This window comes from Sceloporus undulatus, chromosome 3, assembly GCF_019175285.1.
Source record: "Sceloporus undulatus isolate JIND9_A2432 ecotype Alabama chromosome 3, SceUnd_v1.1, whole genome shotgun sequence".
Taxonomy (NCBI): domain Eukaryota; kingdom Metazoa; phylum Chordata; class Lepidosauria; order Squamata; family Phrynosomatidae; genus Sceloporus; species Sceloporus undulatus.
In genome coordinates this window covers 196618339-196635874 of record NC_056524.1, presented here as the reverse complement: position 1 = coordinate 196635874, position 17536 = coordinate 196618339, and the positions used below count along the sequence as shown (strand labels likewise).

Below are 17536 nucleotides of genomic sequence, written 5' to 3'. Positions count from 1 at the left end.
ATCCCCACTTGCTTGGGAGGAAAACCTGTTGAACAATTGCATTCAGGGTTCTGACTCTATGTTTGACACACTTTACTTTTGCCTCTTATCTATCTTTAACTGCTTGAAGAGTTTTTTCTATCCTCCATTGAAGCTAGTGTTTCTTTTTGGCTGTATATAGTGTCTTTTGCATTCCTCCCTGACAGTGTCCCTGGCTTCATTCCAGAGGTCTTCTGGTTCTCAGTCAGTTAGGTTTAATAGTGCAAACCTATTCTTCACATTATCTTTAAATTCTACATGGAAGTTCTTCATGTTTTATTTCAGCATGATATTTAGTTCGGTGTTCATATTTTGGATTTATTCTAATTTTTGATATTAGTAGTTCATGGTCTGTGCCACAGTCTGGTCTTGTTTTTGCAGAGTGCATAGAGCTTTGCCATCTTTACTATTGCATTACATTACTACTGAGATTGAAAGGGACAGAACCAAACAAAAAGACTCCATTGTTGTGCATCCTGCCATCTCAAAAGAAAAATAGGGAGCCTACATCCCTTTGTAGAGAAGGGCCCTTTCACACCATGCAATTATACCATTAGTTTATCTGCGAAGGCTTCATCCTATCGAGTCCTGGGAATTTACGGTCTGATAAGACAGCAGAAGTGTCTGGCTAAGAATTCTAAACACCCCTCTCTGAAATGCAAATCCCAGTGTGCCATTGGATAGAACTATGACTGTTAATGTGGTATCATAGTGCTATAATAGTGTAGCATCAAAGGAACCCAAGTTGCACAGAGTTGTTTCAAAATAAAGAAAAAATGAGTGAATGTCAAGTCAACATGGATAACTTGGAGGGCTGTGGTACTGAAATTCACATGTATTGTATCATCCTTTTGTTTGGGAAAAAGCTTATCAGTTTTGAAGGCTTATTGCAATTCTGTGTGAGCCTCTCTATTCATAGATTTGCATCTGCAAACTATGGCTCTTGTATTTATCCAGATAGCAGGGCCCCGAAAAAGCAGCACTTCCAAAATGTAGCGATTACTGAAAGCCATCCCCATCAAGCTTTTGGCGGGACACCTTCTGTTACGCCTATGGATATTTGCAAAATAGATCCCTCTGTTGCCCAATAAATCTGCTTATGTGTTTAAAATATTTTTTCTCCTGCAATTACTTGTATTTTGCTCTTTGTTGTGGACGAAATGAGAATTGTTTGTGACATTAACAACATGCTGGTTCTGTCACGGTCATTTTATTTGTTTCATATATAACAATATAACATGTGCTAGATGGATAGAAGTCTTATAAGTAATGTACAATTTACAAAGCTAGGCTTGAAAGCTGGTGGTCATTCCTTTGGTGTGTGGTGATTCAAAAGCTTAGAATTTATTGTAAAAGCATACAGTATGTCAAAGTGAACAATTAAAAACCAAACTGAGCTGTGAAAGACAGCCGCTTAAGAAATGAGCTTAGTTGTGTAGCTGAAATAAACATGTTTCGCCTAGCCTATGCTTAGCTACCAGAAGTGCATGAAGCCATGGTGCCTGATTTGTTTGTATTTCATTAAATTTGTCAGTTTTAAAGTCATAACTAGAAAACTGACCAGTCAAATAGAAACAGTAATCACTGGTTGATTGAATATGTTGAAATTAGTTATCAAATGTCACATCCAGGCCTCTACTGACATCAAACATTAGCAATGGCAATATTAACCTTCACAGAATTTGATAGCAACCATAACATTGTCTGTCTGTCTGTCTGTCTGTCTGTCTATCTATGTAAAAACTAGGGTGCCTCACATCAAAGGGAATGGAATATTTGTTTCTGTTTTTTGTAGTGAAGCTCAGGATTGTAAAATGTTTGTCATGTTTTCTTTTTTCATCTGAGACAGATCTGTGCATGAGTATTTAAGTGGCGAACCTTTTCAAGAATATTCAGACAGCATGTATTTTGATAGATTTCTCCAGTGGAAATGGCTGGAAAGGTAAGTGTTGCATATATGATATAATAAGATGGGACGTGGGAATGACTTGATGTAGAACAGTCCTTTCAGCATTTGCGAGTGAATCAACATTCACACTTTGGCCTCAAGAACGTAAAAAGAGCCCCACCAGATCAACACTAAGCCCTAGTCCAGTTTTCTCTTCTTCCTCCACCTCTTCTTTCTCATCTCCCTCACTCCATCATCATCATCATCACCAGTGATATCCTGTCTTTCCCCCAAGACTAGGACTCAAGGCAGCTTACACATTAAAAATATTAGTTAAAAACATATAAAAAGCCATATTAAAATGGAATGTGAATATTATATGTGAGGTTTTCCATAGATAACAAGATTTTTGTGATAAGTTCAAACTCTAATTTTAAACAGAAAGACTGTACTTGCCATTTCATATATTTCCTCCTGCGTTCTCTTTGCAAGCTTAAATTTTTAGAAATCGGCAAAGATCCATGCAAAGTTTAGGAAAATGCAGCAGGTTTCACCAGAAGTGTTAAACATGCTTTAATGATATGCAAAACCAATGTCAAGACTTTAGGCCTGGACCCTATTTCTAGTGCTGAAAGGATGGATGCAAAGTAATTTTAAAAGTGGAAAACACATTTGAGCATTCATAAAGTGCCTTTTCTGTTGCCAGTTTTAAAGTTTATTATTAACAATCCAGTCCAAACAATGTAAGAATTCAAAGAAATTTTAAAAAATCATTTTAAACGAAATAACAAGGATTTTAGATAAAACACATGGTCTCAGTTTTCCCTATTTTGAATTTTACTTTGTTGCCAGTGTCTGAGGAGTAAGGGAAGTCTGTGAGCCCTCATACATTGCACAGTCACAGCACTACAATTTCACTTTAACTGCTGTCATCCTATCCTCTGGATTCCTAGGATTTGCAGTGTTGTTGTTGTTGTTGAGTGCCTTCAAGCCCCTCTGATGGAGGGCAACCCTATTGTAGGCTTTTCTTGGCAAGATTTATTCAGAGGAGGTTTACCATTTTCATATAGAGACCACAACTAATTTTACAGTTAGGCTACAATCCTCATCATGCTTATCTGGCACTTAATCTGAATCAAGGGGGTGATTTCTTACTTCAAGGAAAATACATGTGAATTTAGAGTGTTAATAAAGTGCATTTTTCTCATAACCAACCAACAAACAAATAAAATCAAACTTTCAAATTAATTATCCCAGCCTACACATATACAAATGTTGTAAAAAAAATTTATCCAATATAAACTCCAATAGTTTGGGCAACTGTTCATCAGTTAATAATTTAACTTCTGGTTTTCTCATTTCTAGGAATCAAGATATCTTTTGGGGGCTTTTTCATCTTAACAAAACAATAATTGTGAAGTTATTTATGACCGGCATCCATAGTTTTTGTGGAGGTTTTGCACTATGTGGAAGTGTTCTTGAAGAGTTTATTCCTGACTTTTTGCCAGCATCTGTGGCTGGCATCGTCAGAGATTGCTGGCATGGAAGTGAGCGGGGTATATATACTGTGTGACCCTTGGTTGAGAAGAAATGATTTGCAACTATCAGGTCAGAATGCACAGGGAAGCCATTGAAATTCACAAACACCTGGACAACTTCAATAGGAAAGAAGAAACCCTTAAAGTAAACAAAGTTTGGCTACAAATCCTGAAAAACACCAGAATCAAGACCCAGCAAATGCAAATGAAAACCACCCAGGATCAGGGGGATTTCCCAGCAGACAATGGGTCACTAATTAAATGGACACCTTGAGGCCTTGCCATTCACCAACACACACATTAACATGTAAATTAGTTCCTCTCAACCAAGGATCACACAGTATATATAATAATAAAATAATAAAAATAAAAACTTTATTTGTATATCACCTTTCTGCAGTGATCAAGGCGGTTCACAACACCATCAGATACAATTTATACCATACAAATATATAATACATCAACTGCAAAGTAAATGAAAACCATAAATACATATAATTAAGAAACAGCCTTAAAATCACATATAGACCCCACTCACTTCCATGCCAGCATTCCCTGAAGATGCCAGCCACAGATACAGGCGAAACGTCAGGAATAAACTCTTCCAGAACATGGCCACACAGCCCAAAAACCCCACAAAAAACTACAAAACAATAATTCTCTCCTGTTATTTTAAAAAAAAACTTTAATAACATAAATAATACTTTAAGAAACACAAATATTTTCGCTTCACTGTGAAGATTATGTACAGAAAAGATGTAAGTGCCCCCCTCCTCCAAACACATACATCTGAAATTTGAAAGAAAGGGAGATGGGTGTAGTTTCTCGTAGGCTTGTGTCCCTTTCACATTCACAATTTAGCACTCTTGATATGGGGATTTTAAAAAGGGACATTTATGGGGTTTGTGACCATTTTCTCAGAAACTTGAATAGCACCTGTTTCACTTTGAGTTTTGGGCTTTTCCGTTATTTCTTTTTCTTCTTAAAACAATTACAAGTGCTGATGGTAGTATCCCACATTATTAATGCTTTTCATAGCTACATTAACATATTGCCCCCTAATGACTGGATTAGTAGTGACAGGAAAACTTGAGTATTTCCTGACTTGCTTATTAGAGAAGTAATGGGATTGTTGTTGTTTTTAAGTTGTTGAAAGGGAGGTTTGGCAAGAAACAAAAACATGGAAAAAATGTTTTTCCATTAAATCACAGAAATCAGGCTATAGACGGAAGTTGAGTGATTTGGTTCTAGATGTAACCTTTTTTCAAAATTTCTTATGAAAAATATAAGCCAATTAGCTCCACAGTCAATACACCAGGGAAGAGGAAGTGATGACCCTCCAGATGTTGATGAACTATTTATTAGTCCCATTATCTGTTGGTTATGCTGCCTCCGGCTGATGGGAACTAAACTCCAACAATGTCTGAAGAGCTCTTTCACACTGCAATACATCTTCAATGAGGAACTCATAGACCAGTAGGAAATGAAATTACAAATGTGGCTATTCAGTTTTTCAACTCAGGTCACATTTTTTTTTACTTAACTGGCCCTTTAAGTAACAGAAAATCTACAGGGCATCAGCCCAATATTTTGATGATCTAGTTGTACTCTCCTGTTCTATTTATTGAGGATGGAAAATTCAAACTTCTTTATACTCATCCAATCGTTGCCTAAAGTGAGTCAAGCATTAGCCCCAGAAAAGGAAGAATATTTGGGATAGAAAAGGCATATTTCCTTTGTAAATATGTATGTACCCCCAGACTGTGAACACAGTCCTTTGAGGAGAGCATGACCCCCATCTAGGGCCTGGATTAGGGGCCTCTACTGTGAATACCTCTGTTTTGTCTGGATTCAGCTTTAGTCTGTTTTTCCTCATCCAGTCCATTGCCGCTTTAAGACATTCATTGAGAGGAGAGATGCCATCTGTAGTGAAAGCTGTAGACCGAGACATAGAGAAATATATCTGGGTGACAGTGTGTTAGGCAGCTGCTATGTAGTCCTGAAACATCACCTGAAAACTTCTTAGTTTATTTCTGCATAGGACTTCACCAGTGATGATATCTCACTTCTGTCTTCCAGACATCGATTCAATACTCTGTGCAATCTAACACACTAACTTTGCATTTTGCAATGGTTTCCAGAGCTCTGTATTGCAGCTTTGCCTTAATAAATCTCTAACACATCACAGAAAATGTTACTGCGTGTTTGCTCTTTTTTTTTCTCCCTCTCCCTGGAATTCTAAAGTACAGATCTGGTCTCACTGAGATCTCGTGGCCTTCTTGGGAGATAGTGTAGCTAGGGGGAATTGGCACAGTCTGCACACAGGGAAGGAATCATGAATGCTATGCAACATGAATCCTGTGATTCTGATTATGTACCAAAATACCAGCCCAGGATATTTTTTGTAGATATACAGTTGGCCCTCTACATTTGTAGCTTTGACTTTTGCAGATTTTATTGTTTGCAGATTTGATGTATATGTCCTCTCTCAGAATCTCTAGGTCTTCCAGCGTGACTTTATGGCTAACTTTCATCAGAGGTTGCACTGGAGAACCTAGAGATTCCTAGAGAATCTTTTTATTAGGCATTTGTAGGTCCTTCAGCACAATTCTATTGTCAACTTCCAGAGGATGTTGACCATAGAGTTTAGATGGAGGACCCAGCAATTCCTAGAGGTGTTCTCTCATGTTTAAAAAACCAGTGTTTTTTATTTGCGTTTTTTCCACTTTCAGGGGCTCCTGTATCCCTAACCACAGCAAATGTGGAGGGCCCACTCTATCTTAAAACTGTGCTTGCCTTCTCTACACAGCTCAGAGATTTAGGATGTTAATAACAATTTATCAAGACCCTGTATCAAGGTGGCATAGCATAAAGGAGTTATTGATTGATTGTATTACAAAATCTCTTGTGGTGAATGGCAATGTTCAGAACCAAATGCACATCTGGATGCCAATGGCGGCTGGTAGCTTTCATGTCTGTGGAATGGTGAATCCACTCCAGATATGTGCTAATATTCAAAGAGCTCTCCATGGTGCTGAAACCATTCAGGAATAAAGTCCAATACTTTGGAGAGCACATTTAGACCTTGGAATAAAACCTGGAGTGCATTTACTGCTTTACTGGCATAGGAGCCACCAGCCACCACTGTTGAATAGCCACCTTGAGGTGCAATGCAATGCAATGCATAAAGCAATGAGGATGCAAGCTCCATGTGCTCTGAGATGGACAACTGTTTATTAGGTTATTTTAAAAAGCCCAATGCGTTTCAGTCTCAGTAAGATAAGACCTTCTTTAGGTACTAGAAACAAACACAAGTACATATATATTATAGGTAATAAAAAGACAGGCATAGATAAAAAGGTAAAAGTTTCCCCTTTGACAAGGTTGTCAAGTCACGTCTGACTGTAGGGGATGGTGCTCATCTCCATTACTAAGCTGAAGAGCCAGCATTATCAAAGACTGCACAGAATGCTGTTACTTTCCCATGGAGTGGTACCTATTTATCAAGTTGTACTTTTACATGCTTTTGAACAGCTAAGTGGGCAGAAGCTGGGACTAGTGATGGGAGCTCACTCTGTCACATTGTACTTGGGACTTGAATTACTGACCTGCCAATCTTGCAGTTATCCAGGTAGTTGTTGAAAAGAAATAGCCAGTGATATGTGCTGGAATCAGTCACAGGGACATGCAATCTCTCCAGGTGATTGCTCAGCCCATTCACGGCATTATTGTTCAGCCATGTACATTATATTACAATCATTCTCTATAGCATTTAGATTCAAGATTGTATGTCCAGATCTTGATTCAGGCCTGAGGGCACCAAGGATTTCAATTTTAAAATCCATTTCACCACTCTTTTTTTTTCTTCAGAATATATTCTTTGTTATTATAAATTCTTGCTATTACCCCAAAATGGAAACCTGATACAGAATGTTGCATTTCTTCAAAATGACCAGCTAGAGAAGCCCCCATCCTTCTATTTTTCAGATTGCAGGAATGTTCTGTTCTATATTCTTATGTATACTGAAAATTTTTAACTTTTTTACTGTTTAATTAGGCTATTTTAATTTTTTTAATGTTGTTTTAATGTGTTTTTATATCATGAGCCGCCTTGGGTCCCTTTTTGGGAGAAAGGTGGGATAAAAATAAAATAAATAAGATAATAAATGAGTCTGTAAGTCCTTCCCACATAAAGTTTTTTTACCATAAACATTGTGGGTTAGATAATGCAAAGTAAATTTTATCTAACTACTTAGCCTTATATGCTAAGAGGAAATGTAGAATGTTTAGTTAACAACTGCAACAGAAGAAAGCTAGAAGTCTTTTATTGTGTTTACTATTAGTATGTTCATAGTATGCATGCTAGTATATGTTTATCAATGTTTGTAGGTATAAGTATGTAGAGAAATCTTGTAGCACCTTTTAGACTAACTGAAAGAAAGAGGTTGGTAGCATGTAGGTATAAGTAGTAATTGAACATTTGTTTACTTGCTTGTTTTTGCTTTTGCTTTTCTGTGTTGGTGTGTATCTAACAATAGTTTCAATAAACTAATAAAAATGTATACAAACTTTGTTTCATGAACAAAATTATTAAAAAATATTCTGCATAAAATTACCTTCAGGCTATATGTATAAGGTGTATATGAAAAATAAATGAATTTCATGTTTAGACTTAGATCTCACCTCCAAGATATCTCACTACATATATGTAAATATTACAGAAAATAATAATCCTAAATCTGAAGCACTTCTGGTCCCAAGCATTTTGAATAAGGGATACTCATTTTGTATTGGACAAAAATGTCCAAATGATTTTGTAGAAGAATTTATGCAGAAATAAGAAACCTACAAGATTCTGGCCATTATGACACAAACATGACATTGCTAAACAAGATATTTCTTGTGATATACTGAAGGGCTGAAGAGTCATTTTACAAGACAGAATTTAATCCTCCCTGTCTATTGATTCTTCCTTTCTGCTGATTTGACTTTTTTGTTGCTTTTTACTTATCCTTCCCTGTATCATACTGTGGAATATAGTGCTGCATGGAAATATGGGTTGGAGATAATTTGTGTGAGAGAATAAATGGGCATTAAAAAAGGTTAAATAAGCTTTCTAACTCTTTTGCAGATTCTTCTTCTTGCCCACAGTTGAAGTTATTATGGCAAATGGGGCTTGGGAAACCATATTTGTCATGGCAAATGGTAGTTCTACCAAGTTGAACAGTGCTTCTGGCTGCATTTAAAAAGAAGGATGTGATGGTACAGCTTACATGAAGCCATTTCCTGCTACCTGTCAACTTACATTTAGCATGTCCAACAGTAAGGGATTGTTGGAGAGCCACTTTCCCCACCCTGATCTAGAGGAACACTAAGTAACTAAGAAGAATGGCATCCTTTGAGGAATGTAAATCCATCTAAAATAGGTGGAAATCAAGTAACCCTCCAGATGTTGTGAATTGAAACTCCAAGCTTTCCCAATTGCCTATGCTACTAGGGCAGGGGTAGGAATCTTTTTGAGCCGGGGGCCGGGTTGCGTGTCCCCAGACAACTGGGGGGCCGAAGCCAAAAAATAAATAATTAAATAATTTGGTTAAAAAAATTAAATATCTAAATAAACCAGGACAAATGTAGGACAAAATTTTCAAATGGAAGACACTTTTTTTAAAAAAATGGAGGACACGCGAAAAAATTTGCTGATTTTTTAAAAATGTTATATAAATGCATGTTTCTGAGGCTTCTATAGACAATTGCCGGCCCCCCAAGGCCCTGGCGGCAATCGGCGGCAGGACTGGGCTGGGGCCGGTCCCAAAGCCTCACCGGGCCGCATCCGGCCCGCGGGCCGCAGGTTGCCTACCCCTGACCTAGGGTAATGGGACTTTCTATCCAGCAACATGTGGAGGGTTATACAATTCCTGCTCTTATGCAGAATTTGAATTCTAGTAGTAGCCACCATTGTACTATACATTATTATGCTGATAACTGGCTAACTTTTCCTTTTCTGTGTTTATTGAGGGCCTCTGAATGAAATGAGCTACTATAATGATTAGTTAACAGGAGGAGGTGATTAGGAAATGATTTCATTAAATCAGCTTTAGATCTGCATTTTTAAAAATAAACAAAGTGTTTGGAATATTATCTATCTTCTCACTCACACTTTTTCTTTTATACTTTCAGACAACCAGTGACGAAAAATACATTTAGACAATACAGGGTATTAGGAAAAGGTGGTTTTGGGGAGGTGAGTAATTTTGAAAACCTCTGTTAAAAATGTCCGGGCTCAATAACTCTGACAGATTGAACATGAAAATGTCAATGACTACTCTTCTTTTTTAAATGAGATGGGAATCCTTATACTTGACCCAAATGTGTGTGTGAAAGAGAAAGAGAGAGGGATGGCGTTAATTTTTACTAGGAAAGTGCAACGTGTGAGGCTTCACTTTGAGTGGCATTGACTTTGTAGTATGTTTCATGTTTTCTTATCCCTTTGAAATTGGTTCAAGAGAGTATTACACTTTGTATTGGAATTTGGTAGTCCACGCCTGTTGCTGTGTGACTGAACCACAGCCTGAAATTTATTTATATTTGGACTATAACTCCTAATCAGTCCAAAGCTATAGACGCAAAAAGTAGTACCCTGTAGTCCAAACAAGTAACTGGGGAATTGTCCAAATAAATAGCTTTTCCAAGCTCAGGGTTCAATCCTCTGGAAATGGTGTTTGCCTTAAAGATTTATGAATTTAATTATTTTACCCAGGGCTTCCAGGCTGAACTGTCTTATGGGGAGTGCGCTCTAGAAGCAATAAAGTACAGGAGCCCCTTGCTTTTTGACAGTCTGCTTTTCAACAATCCACTTTTTTTACCCTTTTCAGAAGCATGGGCTTTTTGGAGGTCTTTAAACAGAGTTTTGATAGCCATCTATCAGATGTCCCTATTCTGCCTTGGTTGGGCCTCACCTAGAATACTGTGTCCAGTTCTGGGCACCACAATTCAAAAAGGATGTTGAGAAGCTGGAGCGTGTCCAGAGGAGGGTGACCAAAATGGTGAAGGATCTGGAAACCATGCCCTGCAAGGCAAGGAGAGACTTAGGGAGCTGGGTATGTTTAGCCTGAAGAAGAGAAAGTTAAGAGGTGATATGATAGCCTTGTTTAAATATTTGAAGGGATGTCATATTGATGATGGAGCAAGCTTCTTGTTTTCTGCTGCTCCAGAGAATAAGACCTGGAATGATGGATGCAAGCTACAGGAAAAGAGATTGCACTTCAACATTTGGAGGAACTTCCTGACAGTGAGAGCTGTTTGACAGTGGAACACATTCCCTGTGAATGTGGTGGAGTTTCCTTCTTTGGAGATCTTTAAACAGAGGCTGGGTGGCCATCTGTCGGGCATGCTTTGATTGAGAATTCCTGCATGGCAGGAGGTTGGACTGAATGGCCCTTGTGGCCTCTTCTAACTCTGTGATTCTATGATTCGAAGGGCCCGTACAGACAGGCCAAAACAAAGCTGCTTCGGGTCACTTTGGAGGTATGCTGTTTAAATGATACATGGGTCCTAAGAGGCTAGAAGCCGCACCAAAGCCACATTCCAGTCCTAAGAACTGCAGTGCAGCTTTGGTGCAGCTTCTGGCCTCTTAAGTTGTGTGAGTCATTTAAACAGCATACCTCTAAAGTGACCCAAAGCAGCTTTATTTTGGCCTGTCTGTTTGGGCCCTAAGTTATTTAATTCTGTGGAAAGGGATAATTAAGCCCTTGTCATCCTCCTATTCATCTATGATTCCATGAAAAAATATCTAGAGTGATTAATTGGGTTGTTGGAGCTGTGATGGAACTACCCCTATGTCAGGGAAGCAGTGCCCCAGCAAACCGCTCCTGGCTTGAGGTATGTAGATGCTGGCCCACCCAGCTCAGGAGATTATTAAGGCTGCAGTAGTCTGGCTGCTGAAAAAACCTTAGAGCCTGCCTCTGTGCTCCTGAAGCTGGGAGGAGAGTACTGATTTTCTCCTACTTTGGTTGGAGTTACATGTGGTGCAAGACCTTAGGGAGAATGTCACAATGATAATAATGACAACATTATTTACATTATTTATATTATTTGTGGTTTTGGTGCCCAAAATGCCTATGCAAGCTTTTAAAAGGCTTGGATTCTTTATTGCAGCTATGTCCGCTCTGCACCCTAACTTGTCAAATAAGTAGGGTGGGGGAGTCAGTTACTTTAAATTGAATTACAGCTTCTCCTGACTATCTTCATATGGTGATATGCATTCTTTCAGGATGTAGCCAACCCTGCCACATTTGAAGGCCTTCCTGTGCAGCCTTGATTCTAGTCAATTTAACTCACTTTAAGATCTGGAAGGAGAATCAATGGTCTCTTCATTTCTCTTCATAACCTGCTCCTCTTCTCTCCTCACCTAAGGCCTTGTATTCCAGTCCAAGTAATCCCCTTAAAAACTAAAATAAAGGAGTTGCCACATGTGAAAGAGAGACTTTGCTAATTAACTTGCTGGTTTCTTTTCTACATTCTTTTCTTACTGCAGCAATTCTTTGTTTCTGTTGTTTCCTTTCAGGTGTGCGCTTGTCAAGTACGGGCAACTGGGAAAATGTATGCATGCAAAAGATTAGAGAAAAAAAGAATAAAGAAGAGGAAAGGTGAATCCATGGCCTTAAATGAAAAGCAGATTCTAGAAAAAGTCAGTAGTCAATTTGTAGTAAGTATTGCCAAATTTGCCGTGGGCACCAGCTTTAGGTGACATTTCCATCAGTGAATGGGGTTGATCACAGGAGGTGTACAGAGTGTGCCTTCATTCTAACCAGCATTCTGATGTCGGCAACATATGATATTGACTGGTTGCCATTATCATTGCGGCTACAATTGTTTGTGTGTGTGTTGCTTTGTTTGTTTGTTTGTTTGTTTTTGAAGTATCATTTTCTGGCTATTGATAGGCTTTGAAATAACTAAGTGATTTCATGGTTATTGACAGTCATAGATTCCAAGTCTCTGTGTATTGCTGGTAACAGTCTTCACCAACTGTGTAGCCTCCAGAGATATTGGAGTACAAAAGTAAAATTCCTGCCGTGGTAGCAAAGTGTACTAAATGGAATTCTTTCCATATCTATAGTTCTATGTTTATATGATTCTCATCATCCAACAAATGATCATGCTGTCGGAATATTGGCACTTTTAGTCCAACAGATCTGAAGAATGCTAAGTTACGGAAAAGGTGGCCTACAAGTACCTGCTGGGGCACGAAACTCCAGAATATGAAGTTCTTCATTTGTTAGGTCTTCAGCTATTGCTGACATAATGAGGTTATTTGTGTGAGTAAATAAGATCTATGTTGCAATTTAGAGAGCCTAGAAAGTACTTTTTGGAGCACAATTCTCAGAATCCCCTAGCCAGCATGTCTACTGAGGAATTCTTCAAGTTGCACTTTTAAAAGAAAGTTTTCCAAGTGCTGTCACATAAGTTTATTTCTTTAAGGTATTCATGAAAGTATGGCTCCATAGTTATTCATGGACTGTGTTTCATTGTATACTACAATAAAAAATACCTTGCCACTTTTAAACCTTGAAGCACATTTTTTATAGCTGGCAGATTTATCCAGCTCCATTTTCTTCCTTTTATTTATATACTGCCTTATCTCATTATATTGGCGCACAGCAGTGGGTGATACGTACTTTTCGAGAATTTTCTTAAACTGTCCCAATTGCCTTTCTAGGTCAACTTAGCCTATGCTTATGAAACAAAGGATGCACTCTGTTTAGTTCTAACCATAATGAATGGGGGTGACTTGAAGTTCCACATCTACAATATGGGAAATCCAGGCTTTGAGGAAGAAAGAGCTTTGTTTTATGCTGCTGAGATTCTTTGTGGCTTAGAAGATTTGCATAGAGAAAACACTGTATACAGGTAACTGCTGTTAAAAAATGCTTTATAAATTTCTCTGTGTGTGCTCTTTCCAAAGAACATGGTATGGTCCACCTGTAGTGTTTCCACTTGTAGATATCCACAAGATTCTCCAGTTCAGTCTCCACTGTATTTTTATAAAGGACTTAGGGGTAACAAGGCTGGGGCCTTTGTTCAAGGCTTGAGTAATCTCTGTACTTTGTTCACAATTGACCATACTATTCAGATAGGTAGGCTTCTATGCTCATGGTAACATATGAGGAAAGGTGCTGTAACTTAGTGGGAGAGTATGTGCTCTGTATGCAGAAAATGGAAAACTGACTTCTTTGCATTTACAGCTAGAAGAATCCAAGGTAGCAGGTGCAGTCCACAGGCTTGAAAAGCTCCCCAAGCCTAGGAAAGTAACACGTCAGACAAAAGATGAATCAAGTGCCCTTCTCTCTAACATGCTGTTTTTCTAAGTTCAACGTTTCTTTTACAATGGAAGAAGAACATTCAAACAAATAATTGCTTACCAGAGCTTGGAAAAGTGTCTTGTTGGACTATTAACTCCTGGAACCTCTCCTTCAGCCAATATGGGAAGCTGTCGTTTAACACCACTACCCTGCTTTTCCAAGCTGTATTCCTTACCCAGCGTCTCAGTGGGTCTACAATGGCCAGAATATTCTGGCTGCTCCCAGAGTATTCTAGCTGTCAAGCTGCCTTGAATTCTCCCTGTTACCTGGGCACTCCATAGCAATGCTGGGCATCTGCCCCATGTAGCTCTGGGTTGCTCCAGGTTTTCCGAGAAGATCTGGAGCAAATGGTGAGATTTTAAAAAGCAGATTAAGGGAGGGGTGGCCCAAATTCCTTGCAGGAGTACCCTTCTCACATGATGACACTACACAGTTGATGGCCTTTGGCCTTGCATTGTGTGGACAGAGTGATGCGAGGGGCACTAGGGAACCAGTGCAAATGGCCCGTGCAGATATGCCTTCTGAAGCAGCACATTCCCAATAAGACTCCATTACATTATTTCTGTGGATGTGTAGATCAGCCCTAGGTCTAGTCTAGAAACTCCAGAGCTCCTTGTATGCCTCTTTTTTCTTTTTCTCTTTTTACCATACTGAACTCATTTTCATAGTTTCCCTTTCTGATACATAACCAGGAAATGGTGCCCCAGTGTAGTTTATGTTTATGTGCTTCTCCTTTCCTCTGAGAAGATTACTTGTCAGGGATGATGGGAGTTGTAGCTCTTCACCTCTGGCTCTAACTCACCACCTTGTTATGCAGCGGAGCTGACCAGCTTTGGTCAGTGGTTAATGCTTTTCTTCCAAAGCAGCAGAGTTTCAGAGAATAGGCTGAAGACCCTGACAAACTCTCCAAGCCTTCTCACTCTTCTTCCTCAGAAGTCTCCAAACTTCTCCAGGATTCTGCTGGCTCTTGTATCTTCACTCAAGACACCAGACAACTCAGTAGTCTTATATAAAAGATCTACTTTATTCTACTATATACAAATACTCTATGCCCTCAACAATCTCTACAATCTCCAAAATACTCCAACTACCCACTCTACTCCAAAATACTCCACAAAATACATAGGCAAACATAGCAATTATTATAGCCATTGTTAAACACCACCCACTTAGTCAGTTTCCACCCAGTGGGCGTGTACACTCATTTTGATTGGTTCACATAGTTTAACCCATACTTAAGTATTTCATCATTTCACCTTGTACACTTAATGAATCTCAGGTGTTTTCAATTGTACACTCTATAATTCTGTCCTTGGCATTCAAGCCTTCTAAATTACATTAGCTTTTACACCTGTGTGGCTTCTTAATTGCTTTTGCTTAGTCATAGTGACTTTCACATACATGTTTTATTTCTTTTACTGTATATCCCATGTTGCATTTTCCTTAACATTACTAGCATCCTACTGTCAATAAATATGTAGAAGAATGATATAGCACTGCCACAGGAGCATGATTTATGAGGAAATAATGGGTTTTTATAAAAAGACCACAGTTTAAATCATTCATATGGTCCATGGCTGTTGTGATACTTTTGGCATTCACTTTGTCATAACCAGTATAATAAAGATTTAGGTTTTACCTGCCTCTCACACTTGTGATCTTATTAAAGTTGTTCTTTTAGAAGACATCTGCTTAAAAGAATTTGGCAAAAGGAAGCTGTGAGAGTCACTCCATGAGGGTGGAGTGAGAGTCTTAAAAAATGATAATTCTATTGTACTTTCTAACCTCCGTGTAATTTTGCAAAACAAAAAACCCTGAAAGATACTTAGAAAGCTCCCTTCTGTGTAGTTCTCATGGCAGATACAGTGGCAGGATGCATCAACACTTTTGAAGGTTTTATTGGCAAAATTATCATTAAGGAAAAAGTAATATCTGATTTCAAACATGTTTTTGGTAATGGCTTTTAGAAAGACAGGTATTGTGTGGGTTCCCCACCTCTCTTTCCTTTGCTCTTCCATTTTCTTCATCTTTTTTTTATTTTATTTTATTTTATTTTTTATTTTTATTTTTATTTTATTTTTTTTGCAAGAAGAATCAGTTTCTTCTTCGTGGTCTCTGCGAATCACACAAATGGGTTATTTCTGCGCATGCGCAGCAAACTCGGAAACTTCTAGAATCTCTGGGCAGAAAGTCATGTAACTTTCTGCAGTCTCTTTGCAACTTTTTGGCGGTAGCCCCGCCCATCCCGTATATAAGTCCCCTGGCGGTCCACCCTTCTTCAGTTCCTTCATTCCGCCGCGCTAGCAGCTCGAGGAACTTGCTGTTGTTCAGCTCTGAATCTCTGACCATAGCCTTACGGACATTTGACCACGGAACGGACTTGACCATTCTTTGCTTGCCGATTTCAACTTGTCTAAAGCCTTAGGACGGACATTTGACTACGGAACGGACTCGACTTCTCCTTGCCCGCCGATTTCAACCTTGTTTGACTGGCCAAACTGGTAACGCTTCAGCGCCATGGCTTCCTTTAAACAATGCGCTAAATGCGGGGTTAAAATACCCATGTCAGATGGGCACGACAAATGTGTCCTATGCCTAGGGGAAGGCCACATCCCAGGAGCCTGCAGGCATTGTAAGGCCATGACGGCCCAGGCCCTAAAAAATAGAGACCAGAAGTTGAAAGCGTCTCTATATGAAAAGGCCTTCCATCCCTCCTCAACTGGGGATGATCCGGGGACCTCTGATACACATAAATCGAAGCCTGAAAGAGCTTCAAAAAGGGCCCATTGGGGAAAAACAAAAATCCTCCAAGGCGCCTAAAGATGGCCTCGAGCCTAGGAAGGCTAGATCAGCGTCTCCGCCACCTAAGACCAGGCGCAAGGGTCCCCCGAGCACGGTGTCGGTGCCCCCTCCAGAGTCGCGGCCGGTGCCAACTCCAATCCCAGAGCTCGCCTCGTCCTCAGCCCCACCACTCGAGCCGAGAATCTTGATCTCTTCGCATCTCTCTGTTCAGGATGCAGACTTGGAGATAGTCAACCTTGGCGATTCCTCCCAGTCCGAAGGAGAAATTCCGGACTCGGATGTTCAGATATCACCTCAGAGGCAGAAGAACTCCCGGTCACCATCCCGTCCTAGACGAGATAGGACCTCACCATCCCGCTCTAGACGGGACAGAGCCTCACCATCCCGTCCCACAAGAGTTGGACTCTCGACTGTACAGAGAGACAGAGCCACGCTGGGAACTGAAGCTGACGAAGCCCTGGATAGGGACCGTCGTGCCAGCCCCCCTATCGAGGACTATCAACCGGACAGGGCATTATTTGATACCTACCCGGACTTGATTTATGACTACCAAACCGGCCAATACCTGTTACCAGTCGACGCAGACCATCTCCGTCGCAACGTCCCAGGTCCTACAAGAGTAAGACCTCACTCTCCTCGACACCGAGAGGCAGTCACACGTCGCTCTGCTTCGAGAGACCCGTCACCTTTGAGCCACAGAGATAGTAGATCTCTTTCTGCTTCACGCTCTCGTTCTGTTTCTCCATCTGTCCAACTATATGCAGAACAATCCCTGGCCTTTGGGGAACCAGATGCCCCCTCGCCTACTGATGACGTCTGCTCCTTTTCTGACAAAATAATCAGAATGGCGGATGCCCTTAAACTGGAGGTTGCTCACCCTGAAGAGGATGCTCTTGACCCGGTGGAACGTCGGATCCACGGCTGTGCTCCCG

At 39.8% G+C, this 17536-nt stretch overlaps 1 protein-coding gene across 3 annotated transcripts in view; it reads left to right on the top strand.

The window, feature by feature from the left end:
- Positions 1-17536, top strand: part of GRK5 (G protein-coupled receptor kinase 5) — a 244695-nt gene that overhangs the window by 194323 nt on the left and 32836 nt on the right. For 2 of the 3 annotated variants that reach the window (XM_042458696.1, XM_042458694.1), the window contains exons 6-9: positions 1868-1960; positions 9622-9685; positions 12008-12148; positions 13160-13350. In XM_042458696.1, coding sequence (XP_042314630.1) covers positions 1868-1960; positions 9622-9685; positions 12008-12148; positions 13160-13350 — 489 coding nt within the window. The remainder of the gene's footprint in view (positions 1-1867; positions 1961-9621; positions 9686-12007; positions 12149-13159; positions 13351-17536) is intronic. The other variant, XM_042458695.1, reaches the window with a different exon arrangement.